Source organism: Plenodomus lingam, assembly GCF_022343315.1.
Source record: "Plenodomus lingam strain CAN1 chromosome Unknown contig_23, whole genome shotgun sequence".
In the NCBI taxonomy this organism is placed as follows: Eukaryota; Fungi; Ascomycota; class Dothideomycetes; order Pleosporales; family Leptosphaeriaceae; genus Plenodomus; species Plenodomus lingam.
This window is the reverse complement of record NW_027093940.1, coordinates 1,547,923-1,570,395: the sequence shown is the minus strand read 5'-3', so window position 1 is coordinate 1,570,395 and position 22,473 is coordinate 1,547,923. Positions and strand designations below refer to the sequence as shown.

Below are 22,473 nucleotides of genomic sequence, written 5' to 3'. Positions count from 1 at the left end.
GTCACGGCTGTATTGTATCTCCTATCGCAGCGTATCCTATTCACTTGGTAAGTAGTCAGCTAGAGGCTATTTTAAGATATTACCTATTACCAAATCACGAAATATATCTTACGGTACCGTACCCCACAAGCCACAACGCACCAAGAGTTGCGTCAGGCGCTCGGACCTTCGCAATTCGGCGCGTGAATGGCTGATGCGCTTGCGTGGCTGTCCTGAGGCCACGACGACTGTTAAGAAAGCATCCGATGTACGCTTACCTCTCCCTTGCTACTTGAAACAGTGAGCAGACGATTGCTAGATGATCAATGTGTTTCAAAGACCTAAGAGTCTAAAAGGTGCATCATCTCAAAAGTACAAAGGTCGCTCCGCGCAGCCCGCTGAAGCCAAGTCTCATGTCACCACTTGTCACCAGCCGCCATAGCTAAGCCCACCACGCCATACCAAAGCCCACCACATGCGCGAGTGGGCCATGAATATATCCCGGATCGACTCAAGCCCACAGCGATCTTGAGAAGCGCTCAAGTTGAACAGGGCAGGAAGCCATTGAGACAGCATAAGCGGCTCGGGTGGGGCCCCAAAATGAGCGGCAAAGGCTGGTGGAACAGTGCCATATCAGGCCTCGAGTCCCGTCTTGACACCATCTTGGCTGAAGATGACCAGGCAAGTGCGAGGCTGCGGGCAGCTGAGACCGCTACCAAGCAAGAAGCGGGCGGCGAGACTGCGCCTGGAGAAAGCAAGTTGGCAGCTGAGCCAGGTGGGTTGCTTGCAGAATCAACCATGCGTACAAGCACTACAGGTGTAGGGGGGCTGACTGTAGGCAGCAGCGCGGAATACCTCTCGAAGCCGGCCCAACTCTCGACTACAAGATCGCCTGGCCAAGGCCGTGAACAAGGGAGCAGACAAGGCAGAGGGACGAGCCTCGTCAGACTTTGGGTCGCGGCCGGCAAGTCCAGCGCTGCGAAACCAAGCAGTAGCTGCGGTTGTCGACACATCAAGAACGAGTATAGACTCAAAAGCAGGCTCGGAACCGGTGACCGACGGCGCATCGACGGCGCAGGCCGAGGACAGCAAGAATGTAAACGATGCAAAGGACCATGCTATCCCGTGGACCTCTACAGAAACAACTGCGCCCGTCATCCCGTTGCCAACAGTACTCTCGCCACAGACCACGTCTATACCGTCCATTGTCGCTCCAGAAGCAGATACTCTACGCCAATCACTCGAAAGCAGTCCCTCGCAGCCCTCCATTGATGTAGCCACCCTTGCGCCATCAACACGAGACCCTGAAGAAGTCGAGGCTGAGCTGGTCCTCCTGCAAAAGACTTACGAGCAGGCAGTCATCGACAGTCGTGAGGAAGTAAACGGTCACCTAGAGCGAATTGATGCTCTGCAATCAAAGCTCACCTATCTTTCGCAGCAACTAGCCTCTTCTTCGAAAGCAATGATCACAAATGGAGAGATAACATCAGAGGGCAAGCAGTTGGCAGAAAAGGATGCGCAAATCGCTGCTCTCATGGAGGAAGGCCAGAAGCTGTCAAAAACCGAGATGAAGCATCTTGCGACAATCAAGAAAATGCGCACCAAAGCACAGGAGCAAGAAAAGGACATCACGACCCTGAAACAGCGCTTGACCAAAGCAGAGAAGAGCATCACAGAACAAGCAGAAAGGGCCAAGCGGGCTGAAGCTGCTGAGAGGGCGGCGCAAGATAAGCTCAAGATTGTTAGCAAGATCGAGAAAGACATCGAGCTGATCAGAGCTGAGCGCGAGGAAGCTGGCCTGACCATTTCCGAGCTTCGCAAACAACTCAACGAAGCGCTCTCACGCGCTGAGGATGCCGAAAAAAGGGCACAGACGGGAGCATTGGAGGCTGAGAAGAGGGCAACGGCGTCTTTAAAGGACGACTTTGAAAACCTTCGTATCGAGAAGAAACTCGCCGAAGACCGTGCAAAACGAGAAACGCAGGCAGCTCGGGACGAGGCGAAAAGCCAACAAGAAAAGGCAAAGCTCGTCGAACTTGAGCTGCGCGGCGAGATTACCGTATGTTCCTCAGATGCCGCTGGGGAAGCAGTGCTGACAGGCCATGTAGAATCTCGAAACCAAACTCGAACTTCTTCGTAGTCGAACCGAGGAAGCCACATCATCAGCCACTGGCGATTCTCAAGCCAAATTACTTCGGCAGATTGAAACTCTACAAACACAATACTCACTCGCATCGGAGAACTGGCAAGGTATTGAAACCACCCTGACTTCGCGTGTTGCAGCGCTAGAAAAAGACCGCGATGAGATCGCGAAACGTGAATCGGACGTGCGTCGTAAAGCGAGAGAAGTCAACTCCAAAGCTAGGAGGCTAGAAGACGAACTCGAGACGATCAATGAGCGTGCCCGGGCATTTGAACATAGTCTTGCAGAGCAAACGTCCGCGGCGCAGAAACTGCAGGCGAGATTAAGTCAAGCAGAAGTGGCTGCGCAGGAAGCACGAACCGAATTAGAACGCGAGAGGAAGGTCTGGGAGGCAGAGTTGCAGCAAAAACTGGAAGACGAGAAGATCAAGTGGAAACAAGAGATGCACATGGTTCCACTGCTTGGTGAAAACAATCACTTGCGTGCGGACTCGCCGTCCACGTCACAACGGCGACACTCGCCTGACCCCATGGGAATCGGAATCTACAATCGTCGCGCTGTATCAAGGGGTTCAGAGATGCCGCTGACTCCCATGGACCGCATGTTTGAGGAGGCTGCTCGACGACCAACGGCGACGCGACAAAAGTCGGGTGGAGCCAAAGCTCGAACACCAGAGCTTGGGACGTTGTCACGACAGGACTCGATCCCGTCGAGTATGGTATCGTATATGAATGGAAATGGTGGAGGCAGCTCGGTGACAGGCGCAACCATGGATGCACCCTCTATCCATGCAATGGACCACGAAGACGCATTTGAAAACATGTCAAGTCCGCACCGAACGATCAACGACATGATATCCGTGTCCACGGTTGGCGCAGGGCCGTCTGTTCAACTGGTGGAGCGCATGAGCGCTGCGGTGCGACGCTTGGAGTCTGAAAAGGCAACCTCCAAGGAAGAATTACAACGGCTGGCTGCGCAGAGGGACGAGGCGCGGGAAGAGGTGGTGAGGTTGATGCGTGAGGTTGAGGAGAAGCGCAAGCAGGATGAGAAGGTGGGAGAGCTGGAGAAGAGGCTTGGTGAGATGGAGGTTCGCTACCAGACTACGCTGGAGATGTTGGGGGAGAAGACGGAGCGGGTGGAGGAGTTGGAGGGCGATGTTCAGGATCTCAAGAAGATGTATCGCGAGTTGGTGCAGACTATCAAGTAGAAAGGGTCCATTTTCAGCCAGTCAGTCTGGTAGCATGGATTGTCCATGCAGGTCAGCAATGGAAGATGATGGAATAGGAAGTTGATAAAAAGGGAATGATCCTTGGCAGGTAAATGTCTGCTATTGCTCTTCGTGACTATATATACATATATGTATACGACTGGCTATGCACCCCAGACAATATGGCCAGACACATGCCGCGTGCCTTGCTCGCATCAGTATGCACATTTCTCGACTCCCGAAACGCCCGCTTCTTGTGCATGGCCCCCGCAAAACCCCCCATCAAATACCCAAGTAATATTTCCCCCGCTCATACGCATAAAAGCTCACGGCAGCCATGGGCACCACCTTGACATAGCCAATCGTCAAGCCGACGAAGAACCCCTTGTAACCCCTCTCCAAGTAGATTCTCCCCACCACCTCGCCCATGCCCAGCCTATGGCCATCACCGACCACACCACCCACCTGCATCCTTCTTCGTATCACTTCGAGAGGGTAGGAGACGGTTTGCGAGACGAAGCCTGCTATTCCGCCGGTGGTGAGTTCGGCCCAGTAACGAAGTTGGGCGGGCTTGTGGCTCGTGGTCAGGGACTCCTCCCGCGAGGTGTTGGGAAGGGTGGTGTACGGGGCTAGGCGAGGCCAGCGCATGACGTCGCTCATGGTATCGTGGGCGAGAAAGGAGGCGCCTGCATAAGGAATCATGCCTAGTAGTGTGGGCGTGAAGCCGCGGAAGAAGTTGGGGAGTCCGCTTCTCGGCGTCACTTTTTCCACAACCTGGACTGCGGTCGCGGCTACGGGGTTGGAAGGATGATGGTGGGCAACGGGCGGTGGGCGCTCTGCGTATATTTTCCGCATTATCGAACTCAGGCCGCTGCGCTGGTCTGCTTGGGTTTCAAAGGCTAGTCGGACTCTTATGACTTCGAGCGGGTAGGTGAGGAAAACACTCATCATGCCTGCCAAGCTGCCGCTGATGAAGCGGCGGGCAGGAGTCTCCTGCGACTTTTTTTTGATGACGCGTGCGCGGATTTGCTCGTACGCAAGGAATTTGATACCGGCGTATGGGAAGATACGGAGTAGGGTTGCTGAGTGCCCCTTGAAGAGACCTGCGAAACCGGCGGAGGCATAGATGTCGCGGATTGCAATGTGGAAGCCGGACCAGGAACCAGCGTATTTTGCGAATTGGGGGTTGCGAGTTTGGAAGAGGATTTTGACGCGATCGAGGGGACCGACGACTGTTTTGGCCTGTCATGTTTCGAGGGTTTACTGTTAGTTTTGTGTGTGTATTTTTTTTGTCATAAAAATGAGAGGGGGGCCTTCATAGAAGAATCCAAAAGGATGGAGATGTGAGTGTATGTACAGGGGCGTGAGAAAGACATACAGCGCACCCAGCGAAACCTCCTGCCAGCCCACTCTTGATCAGATACTCGGTGCTCTTCTTGTCTGCCCTGTTGGTGTCCGTGTGCCGGCTCCCCACATCAACTCGCTCCTTCTCCTTCCCTCCCATGGCCGGTACGATGGTGTCATGGTCCACAGATGGGGAGGGCGTATGCTGTTCTGTGGGAATGTTGTTTGCGCGTGGTGTTTGCGCGGCTGTCGTGGTCATGATAGTCGAGGTGGTGGTAGTGGTGATGTCTTCATCATTGCGGAGACGCATGGACATGTCCCGTGCGTGGTGAGTTCTGGCTGCAATGTGTCTTGTCTACGCCGACATGAGGATGGCGGATATGATTAGGATTATGGCTGTGCAGAGGTCGAGTGCTTCAGTGCGTGCTGAGAAAAGCGGTGGTTGTGTGTGGCTGTCCTCCCTCCGCCTCCCCCAGAGTCCAGAATGCATCCTTTCAGCCAGTGCCGGCAGTAGAGTATGTTAGGCTGTGGTTAACGTCATGGGCCGAGGCTGCAGGGCACGGCTATCTCCTGGCTTGTCCGATTGTAAGCGGAAACTTTTCCAGCCTCGCCATTTGCCTAAGCCAACAGCCTCCACATGTACGGTACTAAGCAGCAACATTAACTGGCCTTGGGCAACAAACATTAACACTTGCAGTGCGATTTTGTCTGTTGAAGTGACACAGTCTGTTGCTTTAGTCGAGCGACAGCGCCCTCTCTTGAAGGAAGAGGAGACAGAGTATTTGCGCTCAACGTGATCCATCCATCCATCCCAGGTACGGTACCGGTACGGTAGGCGACCGTTTTTCTCACCCTCACTTCTGCTTTGAACTTTTCTTGTATGCAGTCTATCTACTTACCGTCCACCTCACCTTTCTTGTCACTTTCACCTCTTGCCACCATGCCTCCTCTACAGACACAGTCGTCACCGACATCCCCTATCATCTATCAAAACGCAGAAGGCGACATCATACTTCTCGACATACCGAGATCGATTGCCGTTGCCCAAGCACGCTCTGACACTCTACTTTCCACCACACCCTTGGACTCGCCGATTGAAATTCAAGAGGATCATCGTGCTAGGAACCAAAGGACCCAACCCAAGACCAACCAGGACGCGACCACGGCGCTACATGCAGAGTACAAGCCCACGATTGAACACGCACTGACCCACATTCATGCCCACGTCTCAGGCCCATGGTGTGCGCCACGTAGACTACTGACCCAAGTGCCATCACGCGGGAAAGACCAGATGGACATGGACGACCCCGAAAAGGAACTCGAGTGCCGACTGCGAGAATGGGCAGCATGGAAGGAAAGCAAGGGCGGCGACATTGCCTTTGACCTGCATCAGATGATGGCCTCTCTCGGTGCGACATGTGGATCCGAATCAACGGCCACACCGATCGTGTCACAGCCACATTGGTACATGTCGTACCGCGCTGCACGTGAGGCCTCCCATGGGGCACAAAGCACTGGATCCGACATGGAGGACGAGGTAACAGAGCCATGGACACCTACCTTTCACAACCCAGAAGACAAGCCCTTGGAGCTGAGTGTGTACGATCCTGGCCATGACCAGACCAAAGCCTACCGTTTCACAATCCCACCCCACTCCACTTTCTTCCTCAGCGACTCGACGCACTCGGACGCCTTTCGCACATCGTTCCGCCGGTTGACGGATGAGTACAATCTGCCGCGCCACTTTGACCTCGTACTCGTCGACCCGCCATGGCCCAATCGCTCGGCCAAGCGCAAGGGCGCGTACGAGCAAGTGGGCGGCATACCCTTTTTGAAGAAGATGCTTTTGAAAATGGACATGGATACCTACCTGGAGCATAATGGGCTCGTGGGCCTATGGATCACCAACAAGGAGTCTCTTCGTCGTCATGTGCTGGGGCCTGGAGGATTGTTTGAGAGATGGAACGTTGGGCTAATCGAAGAGTGGATTTGGATCAAGACTACGAGGCAGGGTGAGGCCATGTTTGACATTGACAATGGGATGAGAAAGCCGTATGAAGTACTGCTGCTGGGACGGGCGGCGCCCAATTCATGGACGAGGATAAGGCATGCGGCTGTGGTGAGACGGAGGGTGATAGCGGCTGTGCCTGATGTGCATTCGAGGAAGCCTTGTTTGAAGGGCTTGTTGGAGGGGTTTGGATTGGTGTCTGGGGAATATAGTGCGCTCGAGGTGTTTGCGAGGTATGTCGTGGAGGGGTGGATGGCGTGGGGGAACGAGGCCATCAAGTTCAATTGGGAACATTATTGGACCTTGTAGCGGACAGAAATGAGAACGATTAGCAAATACATGACATGGGAGAGTCCGAGCAAAGCGGGTGATGAGACAAGACACGGGCTTGCGTCGAAACATCTGGACGAAAGCCTCACTAACGAGAGAGAGAGAGAGAGAGAGAGAGAGAGAGAGAAAGGGTTAGCTAGGTGAGGAGTGAGTGTTCCAAGAAAAGAAGGCCCCATCGGCGGTTGCAAAGTGTGACTCCTCGCACTTGCCCGCCTCCCCCACGTGGACACCTGACCATTGGACATTACAAGCCACACACATGGACTCACACACATACACACACACATGGACTCACACACATACACACACACATGGACTCACACACATACACACACACATGGACTCACACACATACACAACACACATGGACTCACACACATACACACACATAGCCTTTGATCAGCCTATCAGGATACGAAGAAGCGAGAAGCGAGAAAAGGCGTCTCCCCCGGGCCCCCCACCATTTCTGCTCTAAGCGCTACTACGTACGGATCCCAGGTGATATTGATGCAACAATACGATCGCAAGCCATCTCTTCCTCTCTTCCTCTCTTCCACTCTCTGTCTCTGTCCCTCCTTCTTGTATCAGGTTATTATCAAAGCAGATTACAGGTCGACCGTCGTGGTGGTGCATGTAGTAGGCATGCCAGGGCAGGGTCGAGAGAGCAGACGGATCGACAGTGCATGCCGTCGCCCGTGGTGTCACACAGTACAATGCTCTAGTACGCTGCCGCTGCATTGAATGGCAGATGGCTTGCCTATTGGCTGCTGCTCACCACGACACTCACCGCTAGATACTCTAGAGATGTCTGAGCCAAGTCTTAGCTGTCCTTGCATTGCATCCAAAGATCAAACAATATACTATACCCGGACCCAACAAACGAGCGAGCCAAACGCTGTACTCTAGCTCACATACACTGTAGAGTACATGTACCGTACCATAGGTACCTGTCCATCTACCTACCTTGGACCAGCCAACGGAAACATCTGCCGTGAGACATGTCGCCATGGACCCGCTGGCGCCTCGACTGTAGCGAATCTCCATCAGAGCGTATTGTGTATGCGGAGGGATATCTACCGGTATATACTGGTAGGCATGTACTATGTATTGTTGCCATCCTCATAGGTAGGTACCGGTAGGTACCGTACTCGTCGCGACGGGACAACTCGCGACGGAAAAATACGGTCCGAGCGTGCCAGAGTCCAGTCCAGACTCCCCTTCACCCTCAATCGGCCAATATACCGAGCGCAGCTCATCTGGAAGAGAGATTTCCACAAGGAGCTGCCCGGATGCGCCGTCACTTGGCCGCTGCTTCGCCCAAACAGGTAGCCCGTTGGAAGGGTCTCCGGCCGCAGACTCGCACGTCCATCTTCCACCTACCAGAAGCAGAATCATCTTGGAATTCCTCCGACACCACACTTGAAGCGAAAATTCCTCCTTGCTCACCGACTCCACTTGCCGCTTCCAAGCACATGAAAAGGAGGAGAAGAGAGAAGAGAGAAAAAAAAAGATTTCAAGGCCCCCCAATGATTGTGCGCAAATAGCCGATGACTCTTCACTTTCAGAGCGGCGCGGGGTCGCATAGGAAGATCGTGACGAAAACTGTACGGAAGCTGTCTGGATCTTGCTCCGCTTTCCCGCATCAGCTTGCCGAACCATGTCTACCCACCACACTCCACAGTAGCGATAGTACATATGCTTGTGCCTAGACTCCACCTCGCTGGCAGGCCGGAGCGGGATCGGTCACCGTTTGCTGTTGCGAGATCCACTTTGTTCCATCCTCTAGCACCAGAAGCTTCGTTAGCGCAACAGATCGCCGACCCCACTCACCTGCGCAAGTCCACCGAGCGTGTGGAGAGGGGAGGGAACCATGGCCGATGTCTGATGGCTGATGGCTAATGGCTGATGGCTGATGACTTCACTGTAAAACACTCACTTGGGTAGGTGAGGCGGGAGTCTGATGCCATCACGAACCAGATGGAACCAAATAGGGTTGTGCGTTCTGGGGCTGATTCGCAGCATGACTACCGCAAAAGAAAGACTGCGCAGCGATGACGTACTCACTCGTGGTCACAAAAATGAACTAGTGATAACGGAGGCTTGAAAAGAGAGAGAGAGGGGGAGAGAGAGCCAGAGAGAGAGAGAACTAAGAAGACATGCCGCAAACTGTCCTGTCTCGCCTTTGATTCAAGAAACTCAAAAGGGAAACTATGTCGGATGTGAGCGACCCAGCAATTTCCCCGTACTCTACTGTGGTATAAATTTGTACCATGTGTATATTGTACAGGGGCAATCACAAAAGGACGGAAGCACAGACTGTGTTTGAACCCCGGATTCCTCATGAGGAACCATGTGGGCATGACAGCGGGCTGAATTGATCCAAGCCGGGGTAGTGGTAGAGCATAGGTAGAGGTACTCTAGGTAGGTAGGTATGTGCCTGGGGTAGTACCTATGTACAGTCATACTCTAAAAACGGCCTATGTCTCTGAATTCACTTGTGGGACAAGTACGGTAGGAAGATGGTGTGCTGACGGCACGAGTGCCCAGGACTGCTGATTTACACCGTGGTAAGACGCTCGACTCAGCCTTGCGTAAGCAGCGGGCGTAGGTAAGACGGTACGCTGGCAGGCATCATACCGTACCGGTATCCCACTCGAGGAGGCACAACTCGACTGTACATGGTAACACTTGAACGCTTTTCTCTTCTTTGGTGGTCTACCTACTTACCCACCGTAGATATTACTGTTCAGTGCCATGTGTGCCATGTCCCGATGGGGCATCTATCTCCACGGGCCTAGAACTAAGACCACCAGCCCGGCTTTCAAGGTGGGAGTCGGAAACACGGGGCATGGACCCTGAGATGGTCTTGAAACTTTTATAGTACTAGACAGTATCAATACAAGGATATGGATATACATGGTACTATGGGTACTATGTCCTGTTGTTATGGGGGCTGATGATCACGTACTGTGCACCCTCCAGATTACCGTCCACATGTACTGTGTGCTTTGTTGGTGCCATGTACAATCTATCGTATTGTGTATCATTTGCTACCCGGCTTACATGGCACGAGACGAGCACAAGACGGGAGGCGAAAGAATGCCGAGGCCATGTCGGAATTCATGGCAACTTTGGCTCGGGCTTGATGCCATGCACGTGGCCGAGCACCGAGTTAAGTACTTGACAGTTGTACACTACCTACGGTATGCTCGGCCTAGAAAGGATACCTACTCCCTCTATCGGAAACTGGCTTTGCAACCGACGGTCATGACGCAGACCATGGCCAGCCAGCCAGCCAGTGACCACGAGCCAACTTTTATGGATGCCGTGGCTGCCCACAAGATTCGAGCGTCCGAGAGTCGAGACAGGTTTACAGCGTGCACACAGGGCACAGAACACAAGGCACAAAGACACAGTTGACAGGAGAGCCCAGGCGGTGCCGGTTCAGCTGCCCAACGGCTGCCGGATAAGGAAGCCGCGGCCGGGTCAAACACTCGGGGGGGAGTGCACAGGATCCGCAGCGTAAGCTTACTGTAATCCGTAAGGCAAACATGGTCGGTGTTTTAACGTTTCGCGGAGAAGGGCATTCCGCGATGAGTCGTGGGAAGTGTCAAAGCGGGCAATGGGGTGCGCGAAGGATAAGGGAGCGAATGGGGGAACGGGGGCCCTGCCGTGGTTTCTCTCTTGTACAGCACATGCTTTTTCAAGTCTCGGGTGGAGCAAGTGATGCTCCAGGGTGAGACAAGACAATAAAATAAAATAACAAGATATACAAATTAAAATCAAATCACAGAGAATAAGACAAAGTACAACAGGGATCAAGCAACATAGTCCAGTGCGCTGGCGTGACAACGACGACGACGGCGCAGAAGAAGAGGAGGAAGAAGAAGAAGAAGAAGAAGAAGAAGAAGAAGACGACGACGACGAAGACGACAACCAAGACAAGGACGAGCTGGTGGACAAGTCATCGCCAGCGTTTTCCCCATGTGCGCAATGTGACAAGGCGAGCGGGCGGGAAGGAGCCAGGGAGCAAGCCATGCATAGTACTTGGGGGGTGCCAGGGCCCAGGCGCGGGGGATAAGGAAGGAGAAAGGGAGAAAGGAGGAAGGAGCAGCGGACGGAAAAGAGGGCTGCAGCTGCCTCTTGACCGCTGGATGGGAAGGCGGCCAATGGTAGCCGGCCAGAACAGGAAGCGGTGTCTCACCGACTCCTTTTGCGACCGCCTCTTTCTACGCTCGCTGCACGACGCGGCGCGACGTGGACGGGGGGGGGGCTTTTGTCCATCTACCCTACCAGCGAACCAGTTGAGCAGTCGACCAGTCGAACAGTCGACCAGTCGAGCATGACTACTACATACCTACTAGCCTATCTACTACACATAGTATTCTGGCCGCACACCACTTTCCAACTGACTCCCGCGCCCCCCACGTTTGGTGAATTGTACAAGAAGCGCGTATGACTCGTCTTCTGACCCCTTCGGAACAACAAGCCCCGTGGCGGTCACCCTGTCCATAGAGCTATCATACACATACTTAACGCCGCCCACCTTCCTGCATCTTCATTGTCAGAGATTGCCCACTTTCGACAGAAAAGAAGATTACGAAAAGAAAAGAAAAAGAAAGGAAGAGAAGAAAAGACAAAAAGACAAAAAAAACCCTCTTCTTCCGTCAAGGACCCATAGCGACTCGACAACTACCGTATCTACCTACCTACTATACCTATCTACCACCACCACCACCACCACCACCACCAACCCACTACCAAAGTACTAGAGCCTTCTTTGTCTACCGATCCAAGTCACGGCAACAAGTGTCGGAACCCTGTCCCGTATTTTCCAAGAGTAGCGCGTCATCATAGTGCATCATCGCCTCGGTTCACCTGCCCGCCGCTAACATCGTGACAACCGACGCTGCCGAATTCAGCCGTCACCCGCGAACCTGTCGTCCGACAGATTATACATATCGCATTTTCCCCGACCGCCGTACCGACCACACACCCACAAATCCATGATGCATTTCGAATCTTCTCCAAGCTCTTCCCCAGACTCTTCCCCACGTTCCTCCTCCTCTTCATCGCTACCCATCACCATCTCATCCAGGAATATGTCGTCGCCAACCAGCTCGCTCTGCAGCAACGCCTCGATGGAATCATCAACCTCCACCCGTGGCTCCTCGTGCGCCTATCCCTCATGGCCGACCGGCCCTTCGCTCGAGTACCGCACCACCCCTTCCTCCTACATCAGCGACGCCGATCTCTTCGGCGAGGACTTTGACGACGACTTCTCCTGTCCCTTCCTCCAGGAAGCACCAGCACCACCACGAGTGCCTCCCATGGCCCAAGCATTCCCCGTATTGCCACCTCTGTACGCACCCAAAAAAACCAAGAGTGAGCGTCGGCGCAGCAGTGGTCGCAAGCAGCGTCGCGCCTCCAAGCCCATGACGCCCATTTCAGAGTCACCCGAGCAAGTCGAGTGAACGAAGCTCAGTACGAACAGCAAGTGCCATGGCCATGACTCGGTAGGTGGAGCACCAACAACCGGTTCACTGGTGTACAACAGTGCTAATTCCCAAACGCAGCTGTCTATACGACTTGCATCGTCATTGTGCACCCGCGCGCGTCTGTTTTCGCGTCTAGATGGGGGCACGTCCAATCGCACGTCACATGATGTTCCAGCTTGGACAGCCACCAACCCCATGGACCACCCAAACTGGGAACCATGGAAATGAGACATGCATCATAGGTCTCACTCGACAACCAGCATCAAGTCGCAACAACGCGCACACCGTCAGACGCAGTCAACGTTGCATTCACGACTTGTCAACGTGCATGACTACTTCGAGTTGGAGTCCACACCGACGTCGCCCTCTAGTGATAGCCTTCACTCGAAGGAGGGGGGCTCTCTGGGGCAGCATGCGGTTGTACCAAAACGCCAGATTCGTTGGTATGACTGCAAGATGCACTGTAGATCGCATCCAGACCCGGCGATCGGTGCGTTGGGCATGGAGACCCCAGCCACGCATTTTGCCTGTGGAAGAGGGAAAAGAGGGCTGTAGGAAACAGCGGGATGGGAGGAAGGATTGGGAATTTTTTTTGGGCGCCTTTTTTTGACCTTTGAAGCATCGATACCCCCCGTCTTGGAACAGGACAGATTCTACATAGCGCACTTGTCGCATGAGCGTGGCTTACAACGGTTACTTGTGGCTCAACTCTGCTTTTCTTTTATGATACCCCCCAACCTACCCGTTTATCCATAGGGTACCTCCGTTAGCGAAGATGATATAATTCCCTCTTATGCTTGTGCCCTTTGCATCTATCGTGGTGGTCAAACGATAGGCTACTCAAGTCGTCACCTCCATGACATTCGACAAATTGTGATTGTTGAGATGCGTGGCGAGATGCGTGGCGCCCCCAGCTCGGTGAGGTGTAGTGGTAGATTGTGCCGTGATGGATTGCTTGCAGGTAGGATGGATACAGGACGAATAGGTAGATGGGTAGATTAGGTTAGGCATGTTGAATGAGGGCCAGGCGGTGGGAGGGCGAAAAATACTTACCGGTAGCTGCCAATCAAAAGGCCTCGACAGAACAGAGGACCCCAGGTGCACTACCTACTCCCTAAGCGAGGGGGGTCGCGGAGGCGGGGATTCTTCCGTCCGTTGCCGTTGCAGGGCTTTGTCGAGCGCGCTACCTACTCTAGAGTACTCTACCTACCGATACCTATACTACCACACGGGAGATGGGCAGATAGATTGGGACCTAGGCAGGCGTGTGGACGATGGTGCAGGTGCTGTACCACCTGTTGGTCGGCTCCATTGTCCAGGCTGGGGATGGTTGTGTTTCATGATTTGTACATGTCTTCCTAGACGGAAGAGGAGAAGAGGGGAGGAAGGGCCAGACATTGGGGTGGAAGAAAGAGTGAGAGGAAGGAAAGGAGGAGAATGGATGGTAGTAATATGCTATTGTACATTTCCATCTTGATGACTTGTACCCAGTGGAAGCGAGACCAAGGCGCAGGCGGGTGCGCAGGAAAAGGAAAGAGAACAATTGTGATGGGGACCTAGTTCGCTACCAGGATTCAATCACGCTCATCGGAAACTTTTTCTTCTTCTTTCCGGCAGCGTCATCACCGCTATTTCTCTTCTCACCTCCTGTATGCGTTGGGATTGGCCAGGTAGGTAGGCAGGTAGGCAGGCAGAGGCAGATAGGTATAGTAGGTAGGTCGGCCCTGTGCGACTGGATCCATCGGTCGGGCTGTAACAGGTTGGTGCAGGACTGTGACTGGGTAGAGTGGTTGGGGGTTTGGGGAGTAGAGTACATACATGATGTAGGTACCTAGATGGAATGGTCGGAGTAACCACGCACTGGGGACGTCGATGTCATGTAGGTATTCTACTAGAGTATGTACCCTACCCTACCCTACCTACCTACCTACCTACCTACCTACAACATGGTACTATTGGAACTATGCCTACCATGGACCATCCAACTCCACTCTACGGGTTGTGATGCATGGGCATCGGGTCAGGGGATCTGGGCTGCACTTCCCCCCGAATGCCACTTTACTCGGTAGGTAGTACACAAGGTAGAGGGGAGGTTGAATGCGTGTGCGTGCAACTTAGCATGGTACAGTACAGTACAGTACTTGGTACCTACCTGGATGAAGTTGGCTACATGGTGCCTACTATGGTGCATGGTACCTACATGGAACCTACATGGTACCTACATGATATCTGCATGGTCCCTACATGGTATCTACCTACCTACCTTCCTACCTATTCCGTGCCGAGCACTGCGGGAGCAGAGAGCTGGCGTTGCAGAAGCTTGGACACGAGGAGACTGCTTTCAGGTAGCCATGCGTTGGAGGGGAAGCCCATTCCCACCCAGCCCAGCATTCGATTTCCCGCCTTGCTTGCATTTGTCCCCTCTCCTACTCTCCTATAGGTACCCTATTGACCGTCTCAGGGGCAAGGAGACATGGGGAGGATTATGGGGAGGTGGCGCGAAACAGAGAGTCATTTGCAGAGCAAGAAGAGGGCGACGGTGAGAGGGAGTGAGAGTGAGAGTGAGAGTGAGAGTGAGGGAAGAGAGAAGGAATGGGGTTTCGGACCGGCCCAAGGTGGGCGGTAACAGATGTGACGACCTTTTAGCCCCGTACAGGACAGCCAATCAGCGGCCATGTCCGGCTAGTGACAGAGGCGCCATCCTGGTTAGATAGACGCGAACACCCAGGGCCGTCGTGTGAGCAGTCTGTCGCTCTCTTCTCACAGGTTGCATCCAAGCAGCGTGCAAGAGCAAATGAGAGCAAACAGCACAGCCCGTTGACGCCTCATTTCCCGGCATGGCATGGGGTGGGTGGTGGTGATGGGGGGTGATGGGGGGTGAATGGGGGTGAATGGGCGGTCGTATAGTCATTCATGGTCACTGGTGGTCACTGGTGACTAGGGGGAATGAACATGTCACCGGTGAGAAGAGTGCTGGGGGTTCCAAGGTCAGGTACTGGTCGTGGTCGTGGTAGTCGTGGTAGTCGTGGTAGTCGTGGTGGTGGTGGTGGTGGTGCTGTGCTGCATCACGCACTAGGAGCGCATGCTGGTCGTCCTATTCTGAGCACGATACATGGCTACAGCCTACCAGTCGCTCGCTCTCTAAGCGCCTATGTTGACTTGGTGGACAAGAACCCCAGTCTGCCTTTTCCCCAAATCTCGCTTTCGTCTTTCTTGCTTGCTTGCTTTCCTTTTTTCCTTTCTTTCTTCCTTTCTTCCTTTCTTCCCTCCTCGCTGTCTTGCCCTTGTCCTGCTGTCTGTCTGTCTGTCTGGCTGTCTGTCTGTCTGTCCATCTGCCAGTCTGTCCATCTGTCTGTCCACCAGCCGGCCGGTCTGTCCATCTGCCTGCCTGCCTGCCTGTCTGCCTGTCTTTTCAGCTACATGTAGTTTCATCGCCCCGAGGAAAGACCCTTTCAGCCCATACTGCCATTTGCCCATTTCCCCACTCCACTGCATCCACCCTGAATCCTTGCGTGAAAGACGGTGCGGGGGCGCAACACACCATTTGTCTGTCCGCCCGCCATACGCCAGCCGCCGTGGAAGAGCGCTGTCAGAAGCGCACAGCTTTAGCGCGCATCTCACCGTGAGTTGCCTCTTTTCCCCCTTTGATCGTTGTGCCGCTTCCTGTTGGCTTTTGGCTTTGGCCTACATCTCGTCATCCTATCTACTACCCTCCCCCCCCCCCACCCGTATTCACTCTCTCCTTCTCTATCCGTTCCGTCCATTCATTCATTCATTCATTCATTCATCCATCCATCCATCTATCCATCCACCCACCCACTACTCCTCTCGCCCTGTCTCGTAATGCGCCGCGTTGCACTTGACCCCCCTCTGACCACCAATTGACCTGTAGCCGCAGCCACCATGTCTACCGGCATGGGCCGACACCGAACCAATTCCGCCAAAAGCAATTCAGTCCGCTCTACAGACGTCAAACTCACCAAGCCGCCTACCCCGGGACAAGATGAATTCGCCTTTGAGCCCTGTGCCGCCACCGGCTCCTTCCTGCTGTACGCCCAACGCAATGAGATTCTATGCCTCCACCACGACACATTGGCCATTGAACGACGCTTCACCAGACACCGCGAAGATGTTTCCTGGATCTCCGTCGACACCACGAGCGAAAGGGGAGCCGGCCGTCTGGTAGTCTCGTATGATGCAGGATCGACTGCCATTGTCTGGGACTTGCTCACCGGCGATGAGGTCGCTCGCTTTGCCTCGTATGAGCAGATCAGAGTGGCCGCCTGGATGCGCAATGGCAATGTGGCTTTTGGTAGGTTGGGAACCTGTGGCAGGAGGCAAGGAAGCCCATGTCCAACTTCCTCCGGAGCCTCATGCGACTTCCTCGACTAACCTGTCCCACAGGAAATGCACAAGGCAACGTCATTCTGTTTGAGCCTTCGACTTCCGAGCACCTCTCTGCTCGCACCATTTTTGATCCCATTACCGCCTTGGCCCCCGCGACGGACTGCAGGACCTTCGCGATTGGGTAGGTGCTGCTCTGAACCCAACCGACCCATCACACGCACGGCTGACCATAGGCACAATGCGCAGGTACCTCAACGGCTCCATCTTGATTGCCACCCTCCAGCCATCCTTTACCATCCTGCACACGCTCACGACACCGAGAGCCCCCTCCCCCCTCGCCGGACTAGCCTGGCATGGCTCCTCGTCCAAGCAAAAGTCGGAGATGCTAGCCGCCCAAACGGCAGATGGAGACCTGAGAGTTTGGAGTGTTCCCAAGGCTGCACACGGTGGCGATGCGCCGTGTGTGATTCGTGTCCTGAACCAGAAAGAGCAAAGAGAACCGGGTCCATGCTGGTTCGCGTGGTCCAAAAATGGCCGTATCGTACAATATTCCGAAGGGTACGTTCAATCGAGTTCTGCCCTTTCTTTTTTTTATCCGACCGCGTTGGACTGGGAGCGCTTTTGAGCACTTCCGGTGGCTAACATTGCGCTTTTCAGGCAAACCTGCGCTTGGGACGTACGCACCAAGAGAGTTTCATACGAGTCGGTTCCAACAGCGGATGGCATAGCTGCCATTTGCAACTATGGCCCTACCGCCACCCTTTTCACCATTGGCCGCAACTCGAGCATACGACAATACGACTTGAACCCGAGTAATGGTCCAGCGACCATGGTAGCGAGCGCCCAACATGCTCCTGCAAACACTCCCCCTTCGCCACCAAGCTCGTTGGATGAGCAAAGGCAGCAGATGGAAACGCCGCTGACCGCGCTACCCTCGAGAACAGCGCCGCATTTACCTTCTGATTCCGATATGAGTGACAGCGAGGCAGCGGTAATGTCGCCTTTGCAAAAGATTGCCCAAGAGATGGATCAATTAGAAGAAGAGCGACGCGACAGAGTTGGTCCTTTGAGTCCCGTATCGAGTAGGGGCTCTCAAAGTTCGAGATCATCGGGAAGCGGTCGTGCGCCCCGCTATCGGTACGACAAGCCCTCGTACGGCTCCGTGCGATCATCCAAGAGCTCGGGAGGGAGTAGAACGGTCTTCTCATCAGGCACCTCTTCGTTAGGAGGTACTTCGGCACGTGAAAGCATCTCCATTCGGTCACTTTCGTCGGCCACATCGTCAAGACATGTTTCACAAGCAGTGCCTTTGCGCAGAGAAGCCACCGGAAGGGTAGAGGAACCACGAAACGATCAACCCATGGATCTCTTTCCCTTCACCAAAGCAAGACTGAGCGATGTGCCATTTCGGCCGACGGATCTTGGGCCAGAAAGAACTCCAGATGACCTCCGGCTGAACATGCTCAAGGTCGTGTTCGGTTGGGACAATGATATTGAAGAACTCATTCGAGACGAACGTAAGTTTGGGCCTTGGCCGTGTAATAGAGCTGAGCTGAGCTGAGCTGATATTCCTAGTTGCGCGCCACAAGTCTGGAGCTGCCGCAGCAGTGCTGTTATCCAAATGGCTCGGTGAGTCTGGGGCTGACCTACTGACCTCCATGGTCGGCTCAGAGTCAATGACAGCCTCCGACTGGATGCTCTTGGCTTTGTGCAATGTGGGCCAGAGCACACAGAAAAAGGTGGGCGAGACGTTTGTTCAGCGTCTTCTGGAAAAGGGCGATGTTCATCCGGCTGTCGCCATTCTCCTGGGCCTTGGGGAGCACAATGATGCAATCGAGGTCTATGTTTCGCGCAAATACTACATGGAGGCCATTCTTCTGACCTGTCTCACCGTCCCTACTGACTGGCAGAGACAATCGTTCTTGGTCAGAAAGTGGGGAGAGTACTCGGTCACCCACGGCAAAGCTGAATTGGCTGTCCGTTGCTTCTCCTGCATGGGCCTCGAGACTACCGAACCATGGTTCTCACCTCGGGCCCAAGATGCTGTCTTTTCCGCCCAAAAGCAGGCTCTCCTTGGCTCGCAGCTTAGTCCACCGCTATCACCACCCAGTATTGGCAGTAGCAGGGTCGCAGCCAGAATGGCTTCGCTCAAGCTGGTAACCGATTTTACGCGAGGACCCCAGCCCAGGCAAATCATGCGTGACGATGAAGAGAAAACACCCATGAATGCTGGCGTCACTCCCATTGCAGAGTCGGCCATTAGTCCGGCTGTTGGCAGCCGCGCCTGGCTCGGGCAGCGAGGCCCTCGAGACGCCTCAAGAGAGCCGTCTTCTGCAAGGACTGCCACACCTGGTGCCTACACTCGGAAACGATATCCCTCTCAATCTGATACTGGCCGATCGACAACAAACAATCAAGCCTTGGCTTCGCTGGCCATCCCCGACCGTGGACAACGTGGCGAATCGCATCCACGTACAGCCATTGATGATGTTGGTCGTGAGGCCGAGACCCTTCCCTTCTCCACACGTCGAGCCACAAGTGGATCCAAAGACATTGTCTTGTCCGCCACAACGTTCAATCCTAATCAGTCGGAAGGGCATCTGCCTTCCCCTGCCGTCGGCGTTTTCGAGAACCTACAGGAGAAACGAAGTCTATCGCGCACCAGTTCTCGAAGTCGCAATCGTCAGGAGCTCCATTTGAACGTCCAAGACACAGTGGTGGACCATGGATTGGGGAGTGCGTACAGTAATAAATTAACTCCGCCGTTGACAGGGCAAAGCATCAAGAGTGCAAAGGCACGCAGCATCGACCAGTACATTAGCAGTCTTGACGAGGCCAACCATTATTCACAAAATCGGACCAGCTCACGGAACGAAGAGAGACCAGCCTCACGCACAGCACGTACCCGTAGTCGCACTCGCGAGGAATCTCAAGGCCGGGGACGCTCTGGTATCCGGTACATTCGCCCCGCAAAGCGATCCCCGTCGTCCCCGGTCCCCATGTCTCCAGAAGACGCCGGCCTCTACTCTAACAATAATAAAGAGACTGGAACCAACACGGAGCCGTTTGACGATGAGAGGTTCTATAAGATGAGCGTTGTGTCACCAGTTGCCACTGAGTCTGTTGCGAGCACTCGCACTACGCGTAGCAGAGCCCGCCACGGCGTCAGCAAGACAAGATCTTCATCCAAGGCACCTCGCCGTACAGAGTCTCCAGATGGCACTGCAAGAGCTCGCAGCAAGGGTGCCAGTCGCGCCTCCAGTCGTCGTCCAGCGGATGATCGTGGGCGCAGTGCTCAGCGTGGCGACAACTCCCCTCGCTCGCCCCAGCCGATGCACCGTGATGGAGATGCTGTTGTCGACCTTGAACCAATCCGCCATCGCCATCGCAGCCGTAGTCGCCGACCAACAGATATTACCATAGCCGCTCGTCGTGAAGCCTCCCCAGACCGCCAAACAGCCCGTGAACGCTCCGCGAGTCGAAGGCCTACTCCAGCCCTGCGAGCTTCCAGCCGGACGCGTGGAAACGCTCGAGACTGGTCGCCCGACTCTGTGACCTCTGGTCGGTCGGGCGCATCACATCTGCGCCCAACGACCATGACGAGACGGGCACTGGCAGCGAAAGAGCTCGAGGACCGAAGACTGTCCCTTGCGAGACGGCCTTCAGCGCCTTTGATCCCTCATCCGGGTGAGCTCGCTTTCCGTCCTGTTTCGCACGAACGATCCAACACCGAAGACATGCTCAACACACTTACCATGTACCGGGACCCGATCCAGCGGAGTCAAACCGCAGATCCGGAGATTAGCAAGAGATATTCACCCACCAATCGCTCCAATATTGCTGGAACTTCGACGACCTCGGTACCAATCGGCCTGCCAGCGAACCCACGCGCGATGCGTCATCCACGTTACATGACTGCCGACCCTAATCCAGAAGATGATATTCCAGCAGTTCCAACCATACCCGACAATATACAGAATATGCGAGAACCACAGAAAACACCCGAGGATGATATTGGACCTTTACTTCCAGCTACTACCTTTGGTCAGCCTATTGCGCCTCCTCGCTCCATGTCGGCGCCACCACAGGATCTGTTGCCGTCTTCGAACTTCGGACAATCGCAGACGTACCCAAGCGTAGGCCGTCCACCCTCTTTGAACAATGGACGGGGTCATGTGCGGCAGAATACGTCACCAGAAGTACTCCCCCAAACCAACTACAAACGCATCAGTCCTCCACCTTTTACGGCCAGTATCGACGAGACTATACATGAGAGCCAGGTCGTCATCATCGAGCAAGATGACAATACACCTCCTCTGCTTTCGCAACTGCAGCACCTGGCAACTCCACCCCCTCCACCTCCACCTCCGCTCAACCTTAGCGTCAACACTGCCATGAACGGTATGGCCACGATCAACATTGCCATCGAGGGAAGCCCAGAGGAGAAGCCCTTGGAGTCCTCTCCTACTACCAATACCAATTCTCCGCACGCGCACCGCCGCGGCAGAGGCAGTGTGAGCGAGAATCTGGGTATGACCTTCAAACGCGTCACCGAACGCATGCGAAGCACGAGTCGTGGCCCCACGCGCGCAAAGTCTCCCCCTGTCACACGCGCAGACCGATCGCCGTACGAGAGCGTGCCAGAGTTTACCTATCCCCGCAATGTCAATACTCGTTCGCCACCCGCGGATAGCGGAAATCCCGAGTCGTACTTTAATCAGATGCCGCCGCCTCCGCCTCCTCCACCCCAGCCCATGGAGCAGGTGATTCCTCCCTCGGATACTTTCTACAAGCATCCAAAGGAAGTGCGTGCCAATATGCCCCCAAACTACTTGCAACAGGGTGTGTATCAGTCTACTGGCGAAACTCCCATGATCTAGGCTGTCATGTCATCACCGTTCCTAATTTCCCGCTACTACTGTACCTATCGTAATTCATATCACACTACACACTGAGACGAACCCTGACGAATTTTTGCCTGCATCTTCTACAAACCGCCCCCCGCCCTACCCGTGCTATACGTTTTTCGTATACCTTCGTTTTCTTTTCTTAACTGCATTTTTCTCATAGCACAGCATTTGGTATTCATTTTGGAAGTATTATTAGCGGATCGTTGTGTGTTTGTTGTGGGAAATATTCTCGTATAAGACTCGGATCGGAAAACTATCTTCCATGCGCTTCGCGGCGGAATTGTTGATACCATTTCGTACCTTTTCCTCTTTTTTTCGCTGGGCTGATTGAAACAGTCGTTGGCGGTTGCGTATGGAGATGCATATGTGGCTTGGACTTGTACGGTGTTACATGGTCGCAGGTTGTACGTGTAGTGGGAGGACGGGGGAGTACGAGGGGTCTTCGGACAAAGTTGGTAAAAGGGTTTATTGTTTTGTGCTGGGACAAGAACAAGAGGAAGGAAGCACACTTCATTGGAGCGTTATATACATCTTCTTCATCGTAGTTGCGTATTGAACCCTTTTAGGAAATGGGGCCTGGTTATGCATTGCCCAAGATTGTCAGCGTGTGTTGTCTTGCAGATACGTCTGTTTAGACTGTTGGTGCTTGTACATTATGATACACACCGGAATTCCCATTACCAGCCATATTGAACCAATGTTTACCT

At 54.1% G+C, this 22,473-nt stretch overlaps 6 protein-coding genes across 6 annotated transcripts; 5 read left to right on the top strand and 1 right to left on the bottom strand.

Annotated features, from left to right (window-relative positions):
• Window positions 1–222: 222 nt before the first annotated feature.
• IAQ61_006274 (uncharacterized protein) lies at window positions 223–3,435 on the top strand. Its single transcript, XM_066097118.1, has 3 exons — window positions 223–754; window positions 822–2,038; window positions 2,088–3,435. The coding sequence occupies exons 1-3, from the start codon at window positions 580–582 to the stop codon at window positions 3,327–3,329; spliced, it is 2,634 nt and encodes an 877-aa protein (XP_065953110.1). The 5' UTR covers window positions 223–579; the 3' UTR covers window positions 3,330–3,435.
• Window positions 3,436–3,611: 176 nt separating this feature from the next.
• IAQ61_006273 (uncharacterized protein) lies at window positions 3,612–4,989 on the bottom strand (the record flags this gene model as incomplete). The annotated part of the gene is made up of 2 exons (XM_003835651.1): window positions 3,612–4,571; window positions 4,708–4,989. 2 exons carry the CDS (start codon window positions 4,987–4,989, stop codon window positions 3,612–3,614), a joined length of 1,242 nt encoding a protein of 413 aa, XP_003835699.1.
• Window positions 4,990–5,613: 624 nt separating this feature from the next.
• Window positions 5,614–6,990, top strand: IAQ61_006272 (uncharacterized protein; the record flags this gene model as incomplete). Its single annotated transcript, XM_003835652.1, has 1 exon — window positions 5,614–6,990. One exon carries the CDS (start codon window positions 5,614–5,616, stop codon window positions 6,988–6,990), a length of 1,377 nt encoding a protein of 458 aa, XP_003835700.1.
• Window positions 6,991–9,462: 2,472 nt separating this feature from the next.
• IAQ61_006271 (uncharacterized protein) lies at window positions 9,463–11,092 on the top strand (the record flags this gene model as incomplete). Its single annotated transcript, XM_066097117.1, has 3 exons — window positions 9,463–9,550; window positions 9,893–10,379; window positions 10,813–11,092. The coding sequence occupies 3 exons, from the start codon at window positions 9,463–9,465 to the stop codon at window positions 11,090–11,092; spliced, it is 855 nt and encodes a 284-aa protein (XP_065953109.1).
• A 925-nt stretch (window positions 11,093–12,017) lies between these two features.
• IAQ61_006270 (uncharacterized protein) lies at window positions 12,018–12,485 on the top strand (the record flags this gene model as incomplete). The annotated part of the gene is made up of 1 exon (XM_003835655.2): window positions 12,018–12,485. The coding sequence occupies one exon, from the start codon at window positions 12,018–12,020 to the stop codon at window positions 12,483–12,485; it is 468 nt and encodes a 155-aa protein (XP_003835703.2).
• A 2,934-nt stretch (window positions 12,486–15,419) lies between these two features.
• IAQ61_006269 (uncharacterized protein) lies at window positions 15,420–22,290 on the top strand. The gene is made up of 6 exons (XM_003835657.2): window positions 15,420–16,131; window positions 16,408–16,821; window positions 16,914–17,037; window positions 17,103–17,414; window positions 17,514–18,373; window positions 18,432–22,290. The coding sequence occupies exons 2-6, from the start codon at window positions 16,413–16,415 to the stop codon at window positions 21,734–21,736; spliced, it is 5,010 nt and encodes a 1,669-aa protein (XP_003835705.2). The 5' UTR covers window positions 15,420–16,131; window positions 16,408–16,412; the 3' UTR covers window positions 21,737–22,290.
• The last annotated feature ends 183 nt before the right edge of the window (window positions 22,291–22,473 follow it).